The following is a 16,635-nucleotide window of genomic DNA, read 5'->3' on the forward strand; positions in this document are numbered from 1 at the left end:
TTTAAATTATGACATTTGCTAATTAGAAAGTCAAGACCTTCAGATTTTTATAACAGGCTTCCAATCAATAATTCAACACAGCAGAAAGGGGAGAGAGGGAGGGATGGATCGTGAGAGCACATTCAATATCGCCATGTTAGCACACTGTTTGTTATGTGTGGAATCTTCAGGTAGGCAGACATCTTGGACAATCCAGCCATGGGGCTTGGCCATCCATCCAAGATCCAGGAAGAAGCCCTTGGCCAAATTCCTGACCTGTTTGCAGGCCCAGTCACATTCTGCAGGGTTTGCCTGGCTAATATCTCTTTCTCCTGTAAGTTCAGCACCACTTCCTCTAGAAATTTGTCCCAGATGCTTCCCTTTTAACATTTGAATAATGGCCGTCTGGAGGGAGAGGGCTGGGAGGATAGGAAAGATGATGAATTCCATATGGAGACACTGAGACATGTGGGCTTTGTGATTTCTGTGGAAAACCAGGTGGTGAAAGGTAGTGCACGGTTGGTTCTCTCTGCTTGGATATCAGGGCAGAAGACTGGGTTCAGGAGCAACTGGGGAGCTCCCAGCACATGACTTGTCCTGAAGGGAAGCCCAGGACTGGTGCATCCCCAGGCAGCCACGACGCAGAGGGGAGGTGCCCAACTCTCGAACTCAGAAGAAGGAGATTAAGTCAGAGCTCTGCGTGAACAGTTTTCTGTAGGCCCAGATTAGTGATACCAGGCAATATGAAGCATCATTGCCATAGTTACATTAATGTAACATTTCTGAGAATCCAGGGAAGTGCCCACATCCATGTTAAGCTTTCAGGCAATCAAAGACCGGATTTTTTTTTAAAGCCTGAAAATGGTATTAATGTGTGAAAAACACTTTTTAAAAAACCACCGATATCTTGAGAACAAGTGAGAAGGACATTTCACCAGGCTGTCTACAGCTCACAGCTCCAGCCTGAGCACAGGCTTGTGAAGACATACAAGAAAGGTGCCTTTCTCCCTGAGGAATTAGCACCTGAATCATTCACTGCCTTGAAGGGTGGCACCTGCCATAGAAACAGTTCTTCCCTCGGCTGCCATAAAATGCCCACGTTCCTTTAGTGCTGATGTGCAGGTGAGAGGCCGAGGGAGCCCAAAACCCAGGTCTCCATTTAGGCCTGGTTATCACTAACCTACAATGGACCAGTGGACGGACAGAATCAAAACTACAACAGCCATCTCTCTGGGTGACTTGATATGTGCATATTCCATCATCTTTACAGCTTTCCTTGGAATTCAGGCTGGGATCATGATGCTAAGGGATCTCTTCTCCAGTGGAAGCAGGACTATAGTTTGTCCAAAATAAAGCCATGGTCCAATTAGATGGAGGGAGGCCATGGAGGACTTAAGCTTCCTCCCCTCAATTTCCATTTATTTACATTTGCAGAGCCTTGCAGGCCCCCTGCTCTGAGTTCTGTTTCTGACAGTGCTATCAAAACCTGCTTTAACTTTTTACGTGCAGTTGGCCGACCTGTGGCTTTCCATGCTGCTCATTTCCCATGGTCCAGATGAAGGATTACCTCTCTCATGATGGCTGACGGTGCCAATGAACTAACACCACCTTGACACGCATGGGAGCCCTCCTAGACCCTTCCCCTGGCCTTCCATCCAGGTACCACATATGTTCAAGAGGACAGTATCCTTGACACATCGCCCATAGCCAACCCCCCCCCAGCTCAGAGCCCCATGCTTTCTTATCAGAATATGAAATTTCTTTGTGTTTAGCTAATTCTCTCTGATCCTTCTCACATACAGAAGCAGAATGAGCTTTCTATAACATACATCTATAATATACATTCTTTAACCCCACCATTGGCTTCCCATACATACAGGATCAAGTGCTAGCTCCTGCTCATGGCTTACAAGGCCCCCATGATCTGGTCCCTCCCTCCCTTGCCAGATGTAACCCCTGAGTAGGAAAAATGTGCCAGACAACTAAGGAGTTGGTTTATTATGTCTATTGCAATAGGAAGAACAAATGAGGAAGATAACAAAGAAAAAGGAAGGGGCCTTGAATTTTATAATAGATGCAGGTAAACAAGGGAGTCATGGGCAAGTCCTAAGGAAGTTATAAAGAAGAACTGAGATGGGTCTATCTAGGAATATGTGAAGTCACGGTGGTGGGTTTTGTGGTTAGATTTTCTAGGAACACAGAAAGGTGGGGAGACCTCCTAACAGCCACTGTCTCCGGGAGCACAGGACTCGGGTGAAGTTCAGCACTGTCATCCCATTTCACTCCACTCTGCTTGTCCTCCAACACAGACACACTCACCTGAGTCATTTTCACACCCCTGGGACAGAGCTCAACCTGCCCTCAATGAATGGAAAGCCCTTCTCTGTCTTCCACGACTAACCAGCTTTCAAGGTTCAGTTCAAGATTCGTTCCCTTCTCCATAAAACCTTGATCAGGATCTACTTTGTCCAGTTGTTATAAGGATTAAATAGGGTGATGCCAGTAAGTTCCTTGCATGGGGCACCTGGCGAGTCCGAAGAAACACAGATTTATGAACGCCTCTCCTGGCTGGGCCCTGCAGGCAGAGCTGCCTCCACTGTACCCCACTCAAATCATCTGTCTTCACTCCTGGGACACTGGGACTCGGTTGCTGCCATGAGCTCCTCCTCATGCTGTCTCTTCACACTTTTTACAAACATTTGTTAATCCTCACTGGGGCTGCAGCAGTGGACAAGACAGCGCCACTGTCAGCCCGCAGGGAGAACACAGGCTATAGGTGAGTAAGTAAACAATGGCAGTGCCCGAGTGATGCAGGCACTAAGAGGCTAGGTGCGCCTGCTCTGGGGGATAGAAGTAGACATCAGAACCTGACCAGGACTGGGTGCAGGTGGGCTTCTGGGAGGAAGTGATGGCCAAGCTTAGATGAGGGGACGACTGCTCAAATCATAATTCATAAAAGATCTAAAAGATCTAAACACTGGAAGGGGAGAGGGAGGAAGGAGGGGGGAAAATGTCTCACTTCCACTTAGGGCAAGAGAATTTGCCATACGTTTCTTTGCCTTCCTAGTCCACACACATGCACAGACACACACACACACAGACACACAGACACACACACACTTACACACAGGCACATGCAGACACTTCCCTCGTGGCTTATCTTTGTTCTGCCTGTAAGTGTCAAGGTGTGAAGAATGAACCTTTTATCCTACATTTTGGATGGATTGTCTGTGTTTGAATTTTTTGTTTAGGTGCTGATAGGAATCTAAGTCATTAACCTTGGTAAGCACCCCTTTAATTTTTTTTTTCCTTAGAAGGTAAGCAAGCCTAGAACTTTACTTAGAAGAGCAGGGGAAGAGAGTAAGGAGGTCACATGATAAGAACTCAATAAACATTTCCTTCCCTTGTTCCTGAGCCAAACCTTTCCAGCAGCAAGCGTAATGAAGTTTGTGCACTGTGCGTTTAGTAACACTGGTCAGGAAGACACCAATGTTTTGGAGAGGCAACACACACGGGGATAAACTCCTGGGACTCCAGGGTGATGGGAGTGGGGCTTCTGGTGAGTAAGCGGGGGTGGGGCTCAGGGCCAAAGAAGGAGTGAGGGGTGGTCAACAAAGGCCCAAAACACCTCTCTGGGAGAACTGAATTCTTAAACCTCAGTTTCTCCAAGTCCTCATCCATCTTCCACATGGAGGGATTGCTAATGCCCTGTAGATGAGCCACTTAGTGATAACACTCACAGTACCTGTGGTTGGCTGGGGCCATGGCTATTACCAAGAGCCAGTCTCAGTTCCCATGGGACACCACCCTTACTCATGAAGAGCTCTCCACGTGCCCTGTTTCACAAGCCGTCCACCATCAGCCTCTGCAGACACACTGTGGGGACTCAGTACCAGCCCAGAAACTCCACTCACCATTAAGCTCAGGTCAGCCCACTGGTCCATCACCTCTGCAGAAGGCAGTTCCACAGCCAGGGATGCACAGGGAATTGTTAAGGATCTATAAGGGAGGTGAGAAAAAAAAAAAAAAACAGTATAACAATGAGATCAGCTTTATATTTTGCAGGGTCCAATGAAAAATGAGAACATGGGGTTTCTTGTTCAAAAATTTATGAGCAATTTCAAGATGGCAACAGCAGAGCATGAAACCAAGCCCAAGGGCCCTTCTGATCAGGGCCCTATTTGACCAGAGAGGCCACACACCCACTCAGCCGGCCCTGCTTAGAGTCATATAATCCAAATTCCCTATTTTATAGGTGAGAAGACTGAAGCCCAGAAGTGGAAACCACCCTCTTGTTCCAGTCCCACGTCATCTTCATGCTGTCATAGGCCTCCACACAGGGTTTCCGTAGTCACGAACTATTTATTTACCAGCTGTGTGACCCCAGGCAAGTTTCGTAAACTCTTTCTCCCTCAGTCTCCTCATCTTTAAAATGGGGGTAATGACAGTACAGACCTCAAAGATTAGTTGTTGGAATTAAATACAGTAAAGAAGCAGAGAGCTTATAACAGCACATGGCCTACTGTAGCTCTCAATAAGTGATCGTAATTTTAAATATTGGTAATAACTGTAATAATGCAGTATTTCAGTAAGCCCCCCTTTGGTCTCCTTTCTGTATCAAAGGAGGGGACACTTTCTGAGGCCTCCCTTTGCCAACACTGACTTTGAGCATCTCAGGGTGGTCACAGATGGAGGAATTAGGACCAGAGTAGGTCAGCAGGCCCAGAAAAGGCTGGACTCTGTAAAAAGCTGGCTCCAGAAGCTCTGCTCCTGGGACTCTGTAGCATTTACTCCCATCAAAGATGAGGCTGTCTTCAAAAAGAAGGAAGTCGTACCATTTGTGACAACAGGGATGGACCTGGAGGGCATTAGGGTGAGTGAAATAAGCCAGACACAGAAGGAAAACTACTGTATGGTCTCAGTTGTATGTGGAATCTAAAATAATCAAACTCACAGAAGCAGAGAATAAAATGGTGCTTGCCAGGGGCTGGGAGGAGGAGGAAATGTGGAGATGAAGATTGCAGAATGTAAAGTTTCAGTTACGTATGACAAAGAACTTCTGGAGAGCTACTATACAGCACTACGCCTACCTCTAACAAAACTGTACTGTACACTTAAAATCTGCGAAGAGGGTAGATCTTACGTTAAACATTCCTACCACAAAATAATAATCGTAATTATAATAAAGGGGGTAGAAGGAGGCTTCAGGAGGTGATGGTTATATTTCTGGCCTTGATAGTGCTATTGGTTTCACAGTTGTATACTTATCCCCAAACTCATCAAGTTGTAGACAATAAATATGTACAGCCTTTTATGTATCAGTCATATCTCAATAAAGTGGTTTAAAAAAGTAAAGTTCCTAGAAGATTGGAAAAAAAAAAAGATTGACCTGAGCTGCATGAAGGAGGGCGTCTCAAACTTGTGTCAGCTCCATACAGCAGACCGTCCCAGTGTGCTTGCCAAAAGTTCAGGTGTCTAGATCCCAACACAGACCCAATAAACCAGAATCTCCCAAGGTGGGATCCAAGAAGCCATCCCTACAAGAACCTCTAGAAATTCTTATCTCTAAGAACCACTAAGGCCAGCTGCAGGTGCTCGGCCACCAGCAAGCCCTCTGGGGTACAATGCCTGCAAGAGTGTGGTGTCCCCTTCACTCGTTTGGGCTGTCGAACCCCGTGGTAATCTTGCATGGGCAGGGCACCCAGCAGGTGCCAATTAAAGCATGTTGGTTGGTTGTTGGATGGTTCGCTGCACACATCTCATATCAAACACACAAGAAAGGCTGACTGCTGGGCCAGCTGGTCACGCCACTCCATCTGGGCCCAGTCCAGGTGGACCCTAGCTGGGGTCCTGAGAGTGATGCAGGGACGCTGAGCATGTCACTGCACACAATGTCTTGCTCTTTGCAGCCTCCAACTGTGTGACATCTCTCCAAATTCTGGAATTTCCTCAACCTTCACAGCTTACTGCTAAAGCTTTTGAGTTGTATTAAAAAAAAAAAAAAAAGAACAAGGGGCATTTAAAGCCTTTCTTCAAACAGATTTCAAAAGGATAAGGTGGTCAAAAGGAACAAACTAAAAAAGCACAAACTTTCAGTTATAAGATAAATAAGTTGTGGGGGTATAATGTACAGCTTGGTGACTACAATTAACAATACTATTCTGTATATTTGTATGTTTCTAAAAAAAATAGATCTTAAAAGTTCTCAACACATACACAAAAGGTGTCACTAGGTGAGGTGATGGATGTTAACTACATTTATTGTGGTGATCATTTCACAGTCTCTACATATATCAAATCATTATCCTGTGCCCTTAAGTACAATGTTACATGTCAGTTATACCTCAATAAGACCGAAAAAAAAATAGTCTTCCACCAGATGCAGAAGATCATAAACTGGATTAATATGATGAGTTATTCTGGTGGTTCTTTTACCAACTACCCCAAGCAAATGGCAAATATTCCTCACTGTTCAAGGTAGCCTGCCTGGCCGTTTCTATTCGTCACTCAGAGAAAGAGAGAAGTCTATTTGAAACCAGGCTCTGGTCATTATGGGGGTGGCTGGGTGTTGCTTTCTCATCCTACATTAAGTCTTCCTCTCCCCAGCACCTAAATTTACTTCCTTTTAAAGCACAAAGTTTTCCTTTTAGTTTTTACCTCTTTGTCCGAAAATAAAGCTGTCAGCCCTCATTTTTTTTTTTTTTTTTGGCTGGAGTCTCTAATGGCCCCAAACTCTGCTCATGGGATGCTATGTTTATAAGAAAAGCACAGGAGGATCATGGGGATGTTGCAGGATACCCTGCAGGAAAGGGTGCAGGGCTCTGAGGAAGTGAGATGGCCCCGGGCAGGGGGGACCTCCATGGGCTCTGGACACCTAGGTGCCTGCTTCAGGACACCTTGAGAGTTGACATCAACCCAGCAAGCCTCCTAGGAGCAGATCCAAGCTTGCTACTCAGTCTCAACACAGCCCCCTGTGTGGCCCAGAGCCACATCTAGAAGCCTGTGCACTGCATCCCTCAGCACCAAATTTTCCCTGTGGACCATGGAGGCAGCCAACATATATATGTATGAAAACAAGCACAGTATGAGAGAAGAAAGATCACAGGCCCACCTTCCCAAAAGCTTTGTTTTTCATTATTTTGGTTCATAGTGCTTCTTACCAAGTTTTGTTTGCTCGTTTGTTTTTTATATTTTTACCTATTGGCTTATACTACTACTATCATATAAGCTTTATGAGGGAAGGACTGTATTTGTTTGTTCACACGTTAAGTACCATAAAACATATAGGTGTTTAAAATGTGATTATTAAACAGATGTATAAAGAATGGGCTTATATAACCTCCCCAGTCTTGATGGACACCCCTCCCCCAAATGATATCATATGCTATCTAGTTGATATAGAATATTTAACAAGGACTTGGGGGATAAGGAAGTTTGTTGAAATTACTCTTTTAAAAAATCAAAATATACATAAGCCCATTACATTGTTTATTCCAATAAAAGAGACAGGTAACAGTCAAAAAAAGTAAACATAAGAACAAAAATAAATAAACATGACAACAAAAAACTCCTAGAAGAAAACATGGGTGGTAAGCTCCTTGACATCCATCTTGGTGAAGATTTTTTGGATTTGTCACTAAAAGCAAAGGCAACAAAAGCAAAAATGAGCAAATGGGTCTACATCAAACTAAAAAATGTCTCTGCACAGCAAAGGAAACCATTAACAAGATGAAAAGGCAACCTACTGAATGGGAGAACATATTTGCAAATCACATACCTGATTAGGGATTAATATCCAAAATACACAAAGAACTCATACAACTCAACAGCAAAAAAAAATCTAATTTTAAAATGGGCAGAGAATCTGAATAGACATTTTCCAAAGAAGACATACATATGGCCAACAGGTACACGAAAAGGTGCTCAACATCACTAATTATCATGGGAATGCATATTCAAACCACAATGTCACCTCACCCTGTTAGAATGGCTGTTATCAAAAATACAAGAAATAACAAGTGTTGGTGAGGATGTGGAGAGAAGGAAATTCCCGTGCACTGCTGATGGGAATGTTGATTGGCATGGCCCCTAAAGAAAACAGCATAGATGTTCTTCAAAAAAATAAAAATAGAACTACTGTGTGATCCATTAATTCCACTCCTGGGTATTTATCTAAAGAAAACAGAAAACACCAACTTAAAAAGTTATAAGCACTCCCATGTTCATTGCACAATTATTTACAGCAGCCAAGACATGGCAACAACCTAAGTGTCCACTGATTGATGAATGAATATAAAGAAAAAGTGTTATGTGTATACACACACACACACACACACACACACACACACACACACACACACACGGGGGAATATTATGCAGCCATGATAAAGGAGGAAATCTTATCATTTGCAACAATACAAATCGACTTTGGAGGCACTATGCTAAGTGAAATACGTCAGAGAGAGAGAGAGAAACAAATACCCCATGATGTCACTGATATGTGGAATCCAAAAAAAAAAAAAAATGCACATGAGGGACAAGTGGCAATGCTCAGAACAAGAAGACACAAGGTCAAGGGAGATGTGCTGAATGTGGATAGGTCTTGGAAGGCGTTAGCTCCTAAGTCATTAACTAAGAAGACACCCTGCCTTCTGGGAAGACTTCCTGACCCCACAGGCTGGGTGTCCACATAGCCTTGAAGACAACACCAATCATGGCACTTGCCACAAGGTATTTTAGCACCTGTGTACTTGCCCGTGCACTTTCGAAATAAAACTATCATTTTATTTGTCTCTGAATCCTTGGGTTCTGGTACACAGCAGGTTCTCATTAAGTGTTGGCTGAACAAATGTCTGAATAGATGAATGGCAGGCTTTTTTAGGTGGAAGGAATGGATTGAACAAAGGCTGGTGGGAAGGAACAGTCTAAGTAGACAGGGAGTGCCTGTTTGCTTGTTGCTAAAAAATGGAAGCTCTGGACAACTCAAAGTTAGAGTGACAAACGGGCTTAAGTCAACAGTCCAAGCAAAGGGCTGCATTAAGAAACCATGCCTTCTAGGCTTCATTACGGCATGAAGGCATCGCTGCTTCCCCAATAGTGTTGTGACAAAATGTACCCATTTCTCTGTCTCCCTCCCTGGGGCTTTCCCTACAGCTTGGACGACAAGAGGGTTCCAGCCGCCGGGAGGGGAAGGAGGATCCCACTTCAGAGAATGCGATTCTTGGACGCACGCACGTACAGACGCTGGCCGAGCAAGAAGCACTGCCCCACTGTCAGGCCAGGGACAGGCCGGCCACGACACCAGCTCTCCCTCCTGCTCCCTTTTCCTCACAGGATTTCCAGAAAAAACTCTAGTGCTTTCTAACAATAATCTAAACCAGAGGCATCTGCTTTCATCTTTCTCAGCTGAAAGGCCTTTTAAGCTCCCCACTGTTTGTTTTGGTTTATTACTGAAAGGCTAAAACCATAAAAAAAAATTATTGTTGTGGGTATTTTCCAGTTGAGATGAAATATTTAACGAGGGCGAGGTGGGGAGGAGGAAGTTTGCTGAAAATACCATTTTTTAAAGGTCAAAAAATGCATAAATCCATTACTTTAATATTGTTTGTTCCCACGAGAGACAAAGTGTTCAGAGCCCTCCCCCGCCACCTCCTCCCCCTAGAGTCCTGTGCACAAACGCATGCGCATTTCAGGTCCACCCTCGAGAGGCACAGCTCCGATCCTCTTACAGCTCCGCTTAGAAGCCTCCTTGGCTCCACCCAGCCAAGAAAAGGAGATCCAGTCTCCGGGCCCAGCACGAAAGCCCCCCCAGGATCTGGCCTGACCTAGTTGTGCACCCTGACTGCACACAGGGTCCTCGCAGCCCTCTCCATTTCAGCCTGTCAGAAAGATACATCCCTGCACATATTTTCAATGTATGGTTTTACCTCTCTGTGTCATATTATCATGCCAGTCTCTGAAATTCTCTCCACGCCTCTCCCTTCTCATCCACGGTGACACATCAAAAGCCGACCCACGCCTTCCATACTTAGCACGATTTCGCCTCCTCCAAGATGTCTCCCCATCACCCTAGTTAGAACCCTTGTGGAGGCAGGTGGCCATGCTGGGCATCTGCTCAGGGCTCAGCTCTACTTTTCGGCCGTGAGTTTCCTAAGAGCAGGGGCCACGATCTGTATAACTTTGTGTCCCCCATCAAACACAATGCCTCCACATAGCTAGTACTCTGTATGTATTTTTTGAATGACTGAATTAATAAGGAAACGAACGAACCAGCCCCTTCCTCTCTGCAGCATTTGCTCCACTATTTGTGCAAAAATTAAATTCTTAGAACATGCCAAAGCATTCTACATAATGGATGCATCTTCTGATTGGATTATAATTAAAATAAGATTTTTTTTTTTTTTGGTAATAACATAGTTACCTCCATTGGGAGAAGGGAGATGGCAGATGTAATGGATAATTGATGAACAGTTTGAATGTTGCCATAATGTATATCCTATTATGTTTCCTGTTTCAAAAGAGAGCTTCAGAGGAGCAGCCGAAGAACCTGCTGTTGAATCATCGTCCTCAAGTGTAGCCGGGTCATACAGCACGAGAAAGCTGGAAAACTGAAAGAGCTGGCCAAGGAGGAGGGCGCAGAGCAGGGAGACCATGGGGCAGAAAGAACGCGGGAGTTCACTAGGAGACTGCAGAGCGGCGTGAAGGTGGGTCCCAGGCAGTCTGAGAGGCAGGGGCTGCTCTGCACAGGTTCACGACCAGCCTCGCCCAGTACATTAGCCATCAAGCACGTGTGACTACTGAGCACTTGTGATGTGGGTAGTGTGAACGAAGACGTGTTGTAAGTACACACATCTTACTGCGAGATTTAGAATGAAAAAGGAAGAAGAATGTGAACTATCTCATAAATGATTTTCTATGCCAATTGCATGTTGAAGTGATAAAACACTGGATATATTGGGCTAAATAAAATATATTATTCACATTAAATTCAACTGTTTCTTTTTAGCTTTTTAATGTAGCCACTAGAAAATTTAAAATTACATATGGGGCTAGGATTTGTGGCTTGGACATTTCTATAGGACGGCATGGTTCTAGACTACGTTTTCTAAACTAAGTAGGATGTCAGTCTCCTCGCCCCCAAGAAAGAAAAAGAGCATCATTCATACTCAAAAAAAAAAAAAAAAAAAAAGCAGGTGCCTGAGCCAGCTAGCTTCATGGTAGCAGGAGAGTCATTTTCTGGCCAGATGCTCATACAAATTTGTCCAGAGCTCCAAGGCCTGGGACTGCCATCTGAGTCTAAAGAGTAATAAATAAACAGTGTGACTATTACCACGGCCTCAGGGTCACTGACCATCCTAAGCCCCAAGCAGGAAAAGTGCCAGGAAGTATTTGTCATATTTGGATGTGGGAACAGCAACAACAAAAAACACAAACAAACAAAAAAGAGAGGTTCTTTAAAAAGAAGCTGTTATGCTTTAATTTGTATTTTTTTTCTATCATTGCAGGGCTCATTCATATTAATGGTTTATTTAACCTGATTTCCTAAATGGGCTGAAAAGTATGGCTTAACTGATTCTTTATCAGCTTTGGGTACCATTCACTGTAATGACTGGGGCTAATTTCTTAAGGAGTCTTTGAAATCAATAACTTTGACCATCACTTTACTTCTTCAACCTGAGTAAACTATGATGCGGTATAGCAATTTATCCAGGGCCGTGTGCAATCCTGGGCTGGTGGAGGTGGGGGTGGAGATGGGGACAATAATTTGAAAATGAATATTCCTAGTTTCAACAGAAATCTCTTTGCTGTAATGGACATAGCCCCTTGCTTAAATTATGCTTATCCAAAAATCTTAGGTGGTATATTAGTTGTCTACTGCCGTGTAACAAGCTACCCCGTAACTTAGCAGCTTAACACAAACTATTATCTCACAGGGTCAGGAATCCAGGTATGGTGGAGCCAGATCTTCCATCCCAAGGTCTCTCATGAGGCTGCAGTCAAGGTCAGCGAAGGCTGCAGTCATCTGAAATTTCGACTAGGGCACAATCTGCTTCCACGCTCACTCATGTGGTAAACACTTCCATGCATGTGTGTTGTGGAGACAAACTCTTACAAATATTGCTATCACCTTTTCCATTAAACAGCCAAATGATTCACCCTGGATTTTTATCTGCTCACCACTCCTCTACCCTCTCTACCTGCTCCCACCCACTCCCAACACATATAGGTCTTTAATCAAGGATAAATTTATTTTGCAAAAGGCTGTCAGCAGCTTATGCAGAACCAGCCTCCCTGGATCACATGTAAGTTCTACCCCAAAATGGCTTGCAATGCAATTCTTTGTGAGTTTTCACTTGCAATTGTACTAACAGATTAAAGATCAAAGAGGGAGCAGTCCCTTGCACAGCAGAATGCCACTGGCTTCTCAAAACTAAGCCATTAATCTCTCAATAGACAGGTGGGCACCCTTTTGCCAACCAATTCATTTCACCCAAGAGACCACCTGAAGAGCAACTGGACTAAGTGTAAAGTTACAGGTTTTGAAATAACAAGGAAAGGTAAAACCTTTTAGGAAAGGATGTGCTTTATTTCCCCCATAATTTCCTACTTGTTGAAGTTCATCAACTCCCAACCTCCACCAGCCAAGCCCCATCAGGGTGGGCTGGGAAACTGCGGAGAGAAAAGCAATTGATGGTGGCAGCACCACTGAGAGCAGACACTGTGCAGATGAGCATCTCACCTGGCAGGTGCAGCAGGAGGCAGCTGCTGCTCGTGGAGGTCTGGGGCTCCAGGATGAGTGCAAGTCTCCCTCCTATCCTGCTGCCCCCACTCTGGTCCCTTTGCCCCATCACAAGGGGACTCCCGTCAACATTTTCACTCCCCTGCCCATGGCTGTACCATCACAATTGAGTTTCACCGCAAACCTCTTTTATATATTGATTGGTTCCAAAACCTACCTATTATTTTTCCACCTAATTAGATAGTAGACCTGGCCATCACATGTAACCTTTCACTGATGACTCAGACACCAAATGCCCATGACTTCTAGACCACTCAGTGTGTGTCTGCTTGTTCCTGGTCAAAATGGTGCCAAATCTTTGTGCCTTTAAGTTCATGTACCATTTCCTATAGATTTGCTCTTTCTTCCCTCAAACCTAGGCTTTGACAGTCAGTTTTACATATGGTTAATCTACCGGACTGGAACTCCCTCCTGCATGCAAATCAAAGCACATACATACACTCGCACTCCCCTCTAATGCAGTGCTTCTGATCCAATGTGGGCCGGGGGAGAAAAAATACAGAACAAAAAAATAGTATCTATGCAAAATAAGTTAAAAGGTTCTTATTAAAGACCTCAAGGTCTGTCTCATGAGTTCAATGCATCACTTTTACCTGTATTATTAGTTTACAAAGATCCTGTTGAACAGCTTCGCTCCTAATAGCTACAAAAAATTGTGAACTCTGGGTAAGTGATTAAATCTCAATTTCCCCCTTAACTTTTATACACATCTAATAGAAGTTGCTCCGTGTTATGTGTGTGTGTGTGTGTGTGTGTGTGTGTATGTGCACATGCACTGTGTTTCCCCTGCACATCCCCCACTCAATCATCTGGTGTAGGAATACTGAAGATATTATTGACTTAATCACTCTTCTTTATTCATTGCACCTGATCAGTCACCAAATCCTTATAATACCACTTAAAATATTTCTCAAATCCATCTCCTCTAATGCATTCCATGGGCTACTGCTACATACAGTAGTTTGCTAGGGTTGCTGTGATGACTGATTCTGTGTATCAACATGACTGGGCCACGGGGTGCCCAGATATTCGTCCAGACATTATTCTAGGTGTGTCTGTGAGAGTGTTTCTGGATGAGATTAACGTTTGCATCAGCAGACTGAGTAAAGTGGACTGCACCCCCTAATGTGGGTGGCCCTCACCCAATCAGTTGAAGGCCTGAAAAGAACAGAAAGGCTGCCCCCCCCCTTTTTTTTTCACTTTAAGCGAAGTTTTTATTTTCAGTGAAAAAGTACATTTTCTCATTTTCTGTTCTTGGCATAAACTTTAATTCTTCCCAGTAGAACCAAAGCCTCCTGAACCCCTTTCCTTCTCATCTAAAACTTGAACTTCCTCTATTTCTGGGTAAAAGATCCTTTTCATAAATGAGCCATGCAATTCAATTGCCCTTTTCGAATTTAAACTTTTCTTTGCCAAAATTAAATAGTGCAACACCAACATTTCCTCTGTAATCTTCATCTATGACACCAGCTCCTACATCCATGAAGTGTTTTGCAGCCAGGCCTGAACATGGAGCTGCTCCTCCAAGGCACCCAGAAGGGAAAGCTATCTGAATGCTGGTCTTCACAAGGGCCTTCTGCGTAGGTGGCACCATGTAATCACAGGCACTTTACAGGTCACAGCCCGTGGCGCGCGTGGACCCCTTGGTCGGGGTGATAAGGTGATCCAAGAGCTGGGCAAAGCGGAGCCGTGTGCCGCCCTCCTCCACGGCAGGCTGGGGCCGCTTGCTGGGGGAGATGGCTTGTGTCTCTTGAGAGCAGGGCATGGCAGGGCAGAAAGTGAGCACAATAGGGTGCAGGGGAACAAGAGAGAGGAGGATGAGCCCAGCAGTCAGGCACACAAGTCTGGCCATTTCTGAAGTAAGAGGAAACTTCTACCTGACTGCCAAAGCTGGGACATCAGCCTTTCCCTGCCTTTGACCTTGAACTAAAACACTGGCTCTTCCTGGGTCTCCAGCCTGTTGGCTTTTGGACTGAGACCTACGTCATCCACTCTCCTGGGCCTCCAGCTTGACAACTACAAGGTCTTCTTAGCCTCCATCATTGTGTGAGCCAACTCCTTACAATAAATAAATAGATAAACAGACAGACAGACAGACATATCCTGTTGGTGCTGTTTCTCTGGAGAATAGGGCTGCTGTAACAAAATGCCACAGACTGGGGGACTTAAACCAGCAGAAATGTATTTTCTCACTGTTCTGGAGGCTGGACATCCAAGATCAAAGTGTCGGTAGGTTTGGTTTCCACTGAGGCCTCTCTCCCTAACTTACAGACGGTCGCCTTCCCGCTGTGTCCTCACATGGCCTTTTCTCTCGACATGAACATCCCCAGTGTCTCTTGTGTCCTAAACTCTTCTTCTTATAAAGACACCAGTCAGATTGGACCGAAACCCACCCAAACAGCTTCATTTAAACTTAATTACCTACCTAAAGGATCTATCTCCAAATTCAGTCACATTCTGAGGTACCAGGAGTTAGGGCTTCTACAGAAGAATTTTCAGGAGACACAACTAAGTCATAACACATACCTACTGTCTTAGCTTATGGAAATACTCTTCTATCATTTCCTCCTTCCTCCACTATTGCCACCTTCCATTCTATCTACAACGTTAAAGTAAGCTTTCTAAAATCCAAATCAGATCAGGCATTATCTATTTAATTTGGCCTCTTAAGTCCTTAATGCTTCATTGCTTACAGGACCTAGCTAAAAGTCTTTAACCAGAAAATACCAAGATATTCTGGGTCTTGCCTTTAACTACCCCTTTCTAGCTTCATCTCTCATCATTCTTCCTCACTGGCTCTATTTGTAGCCAAGCCAGAAAAATCTCTCCAGAGATCATTCATCTTTTTGTTCAACTCAGAGGCTTTTTAAACTCTATCCTTTGAGATGTGCAGCCTCCCTGAACACATACCTTTTGGCCACTGCTGCATAATTATCAGTAGATCTGAATCCTCCTCTCCAGACAGAATAAAACTCCAATATTGCTTTTCATCCAAATAAAAAACTTATAAATTAACTAGCCCATTAAATATTTGCTGGATACCTGCTTTAGATCCAGCCCTTTCCTAGGGACCAAACCACCCAGTCTGTACTGGGAGGTGGGAAATGTGCATGATATAAAAGAAGTAACAATACAATCCATACCCTCTTGGTCTTCTTCCAGAGATGGCCAACAGATAATCCATCCACCTCTATTGCTGAGGATTTGGTAGAATCAATGGTTTAAAGTAAATTGAAACATACTGTCTAACAGAATAGCAAATTTTCTTCTGGCATAACATATACAACAAACCAGTAATAGCCAGCCCCTGGAGTCCAAGATTTGCTACCTAGAAATACTCATATCCAGAAATAACAGGAGTGACAGTCTAAAGACCCAGACCATCTATCAGGACAGTGATTTCAAAATCTTAGTGCATGTGGATTTATGAGACCAATAAGCCATCACTACCACATTCTACAGTAAAGCACTGTAGATCCCAAGGAAGCCTGGGAAGTTGAAGACATTGTGTACCTATGGTTATGTGGGTAGGGGTGATGTGCTTGGGGGCTACCCATTAGCTGAAGTCTACACACTGAAACTTCCATTACAACTTCAATACCTTAAGTTAAATTAGGCAGTTAAATGCCATCAGTCAATTTCTCCTTCCCTGTCAAAACAACAAGCCACGGTATCACTACTGTTAATTGTCTGAACAAGCTGCTTACATGGAGAAATAATACCATCACAGAAGAGATCCACAATGCCTTCCTTGGATTTCCAACTTCAATTTTTTTTAGGATGTTAAGGTCAGATGAGTAACATTTCACCAAGAGGAAACAGTCTTTTCTGAGTCTTAACTAACTCACCAACCTAAA

At 44.1% G+C, this 16,635-nt stretch overlaps 1 protein-coding gene and 1 pseudogene across 5 annotated transcripts in view; both read right to left on the minus strand.

Annotated features, from left to right (window-relative positions):
- The window catches only part of LOC106730690, a 494,581-nt gene that overhangs the window by 76,488 nt on the left and 401,458 nt on the right, over positions 1-16,635 (minus strand). For all 5 annotated transcript variants that reach the window (XR_004326175.1, XR_004326174.1, XR_004326173.1 and 2 more), the window contains one exon: positions 3,894-3,978. Coding sequence is in view for 1 of the 5 variants with exons in the window: in XM_032497116.1 (XP_032353007.1) it covers positions 3,907-3,978 (72 nt within the window). In the remaining 4 variants the exon portion in view is untranslated. The remainder of the gene's footprint in view (positions 1-3,893; positions 3,979-16,635) is intronic.
- LOC102516587 lies at positions 14,045-15,033 on the minus strand (annotated as a pseudogene).

This window comes from Camelus ferus, chromosome 15, assembly GCF_009834535.1.
Source record: "Camelus ferus isolate YT-003-E chromosome 15, BCGSAC_Cfer_1.0, whole genome shotgun sequence".
NCBI classification, from domain to species: Eukaryota; Metazoa; Chordata; class Mammalia; order Artiodactyla; family Camelidae; genus Camelus; species Camelus ferus.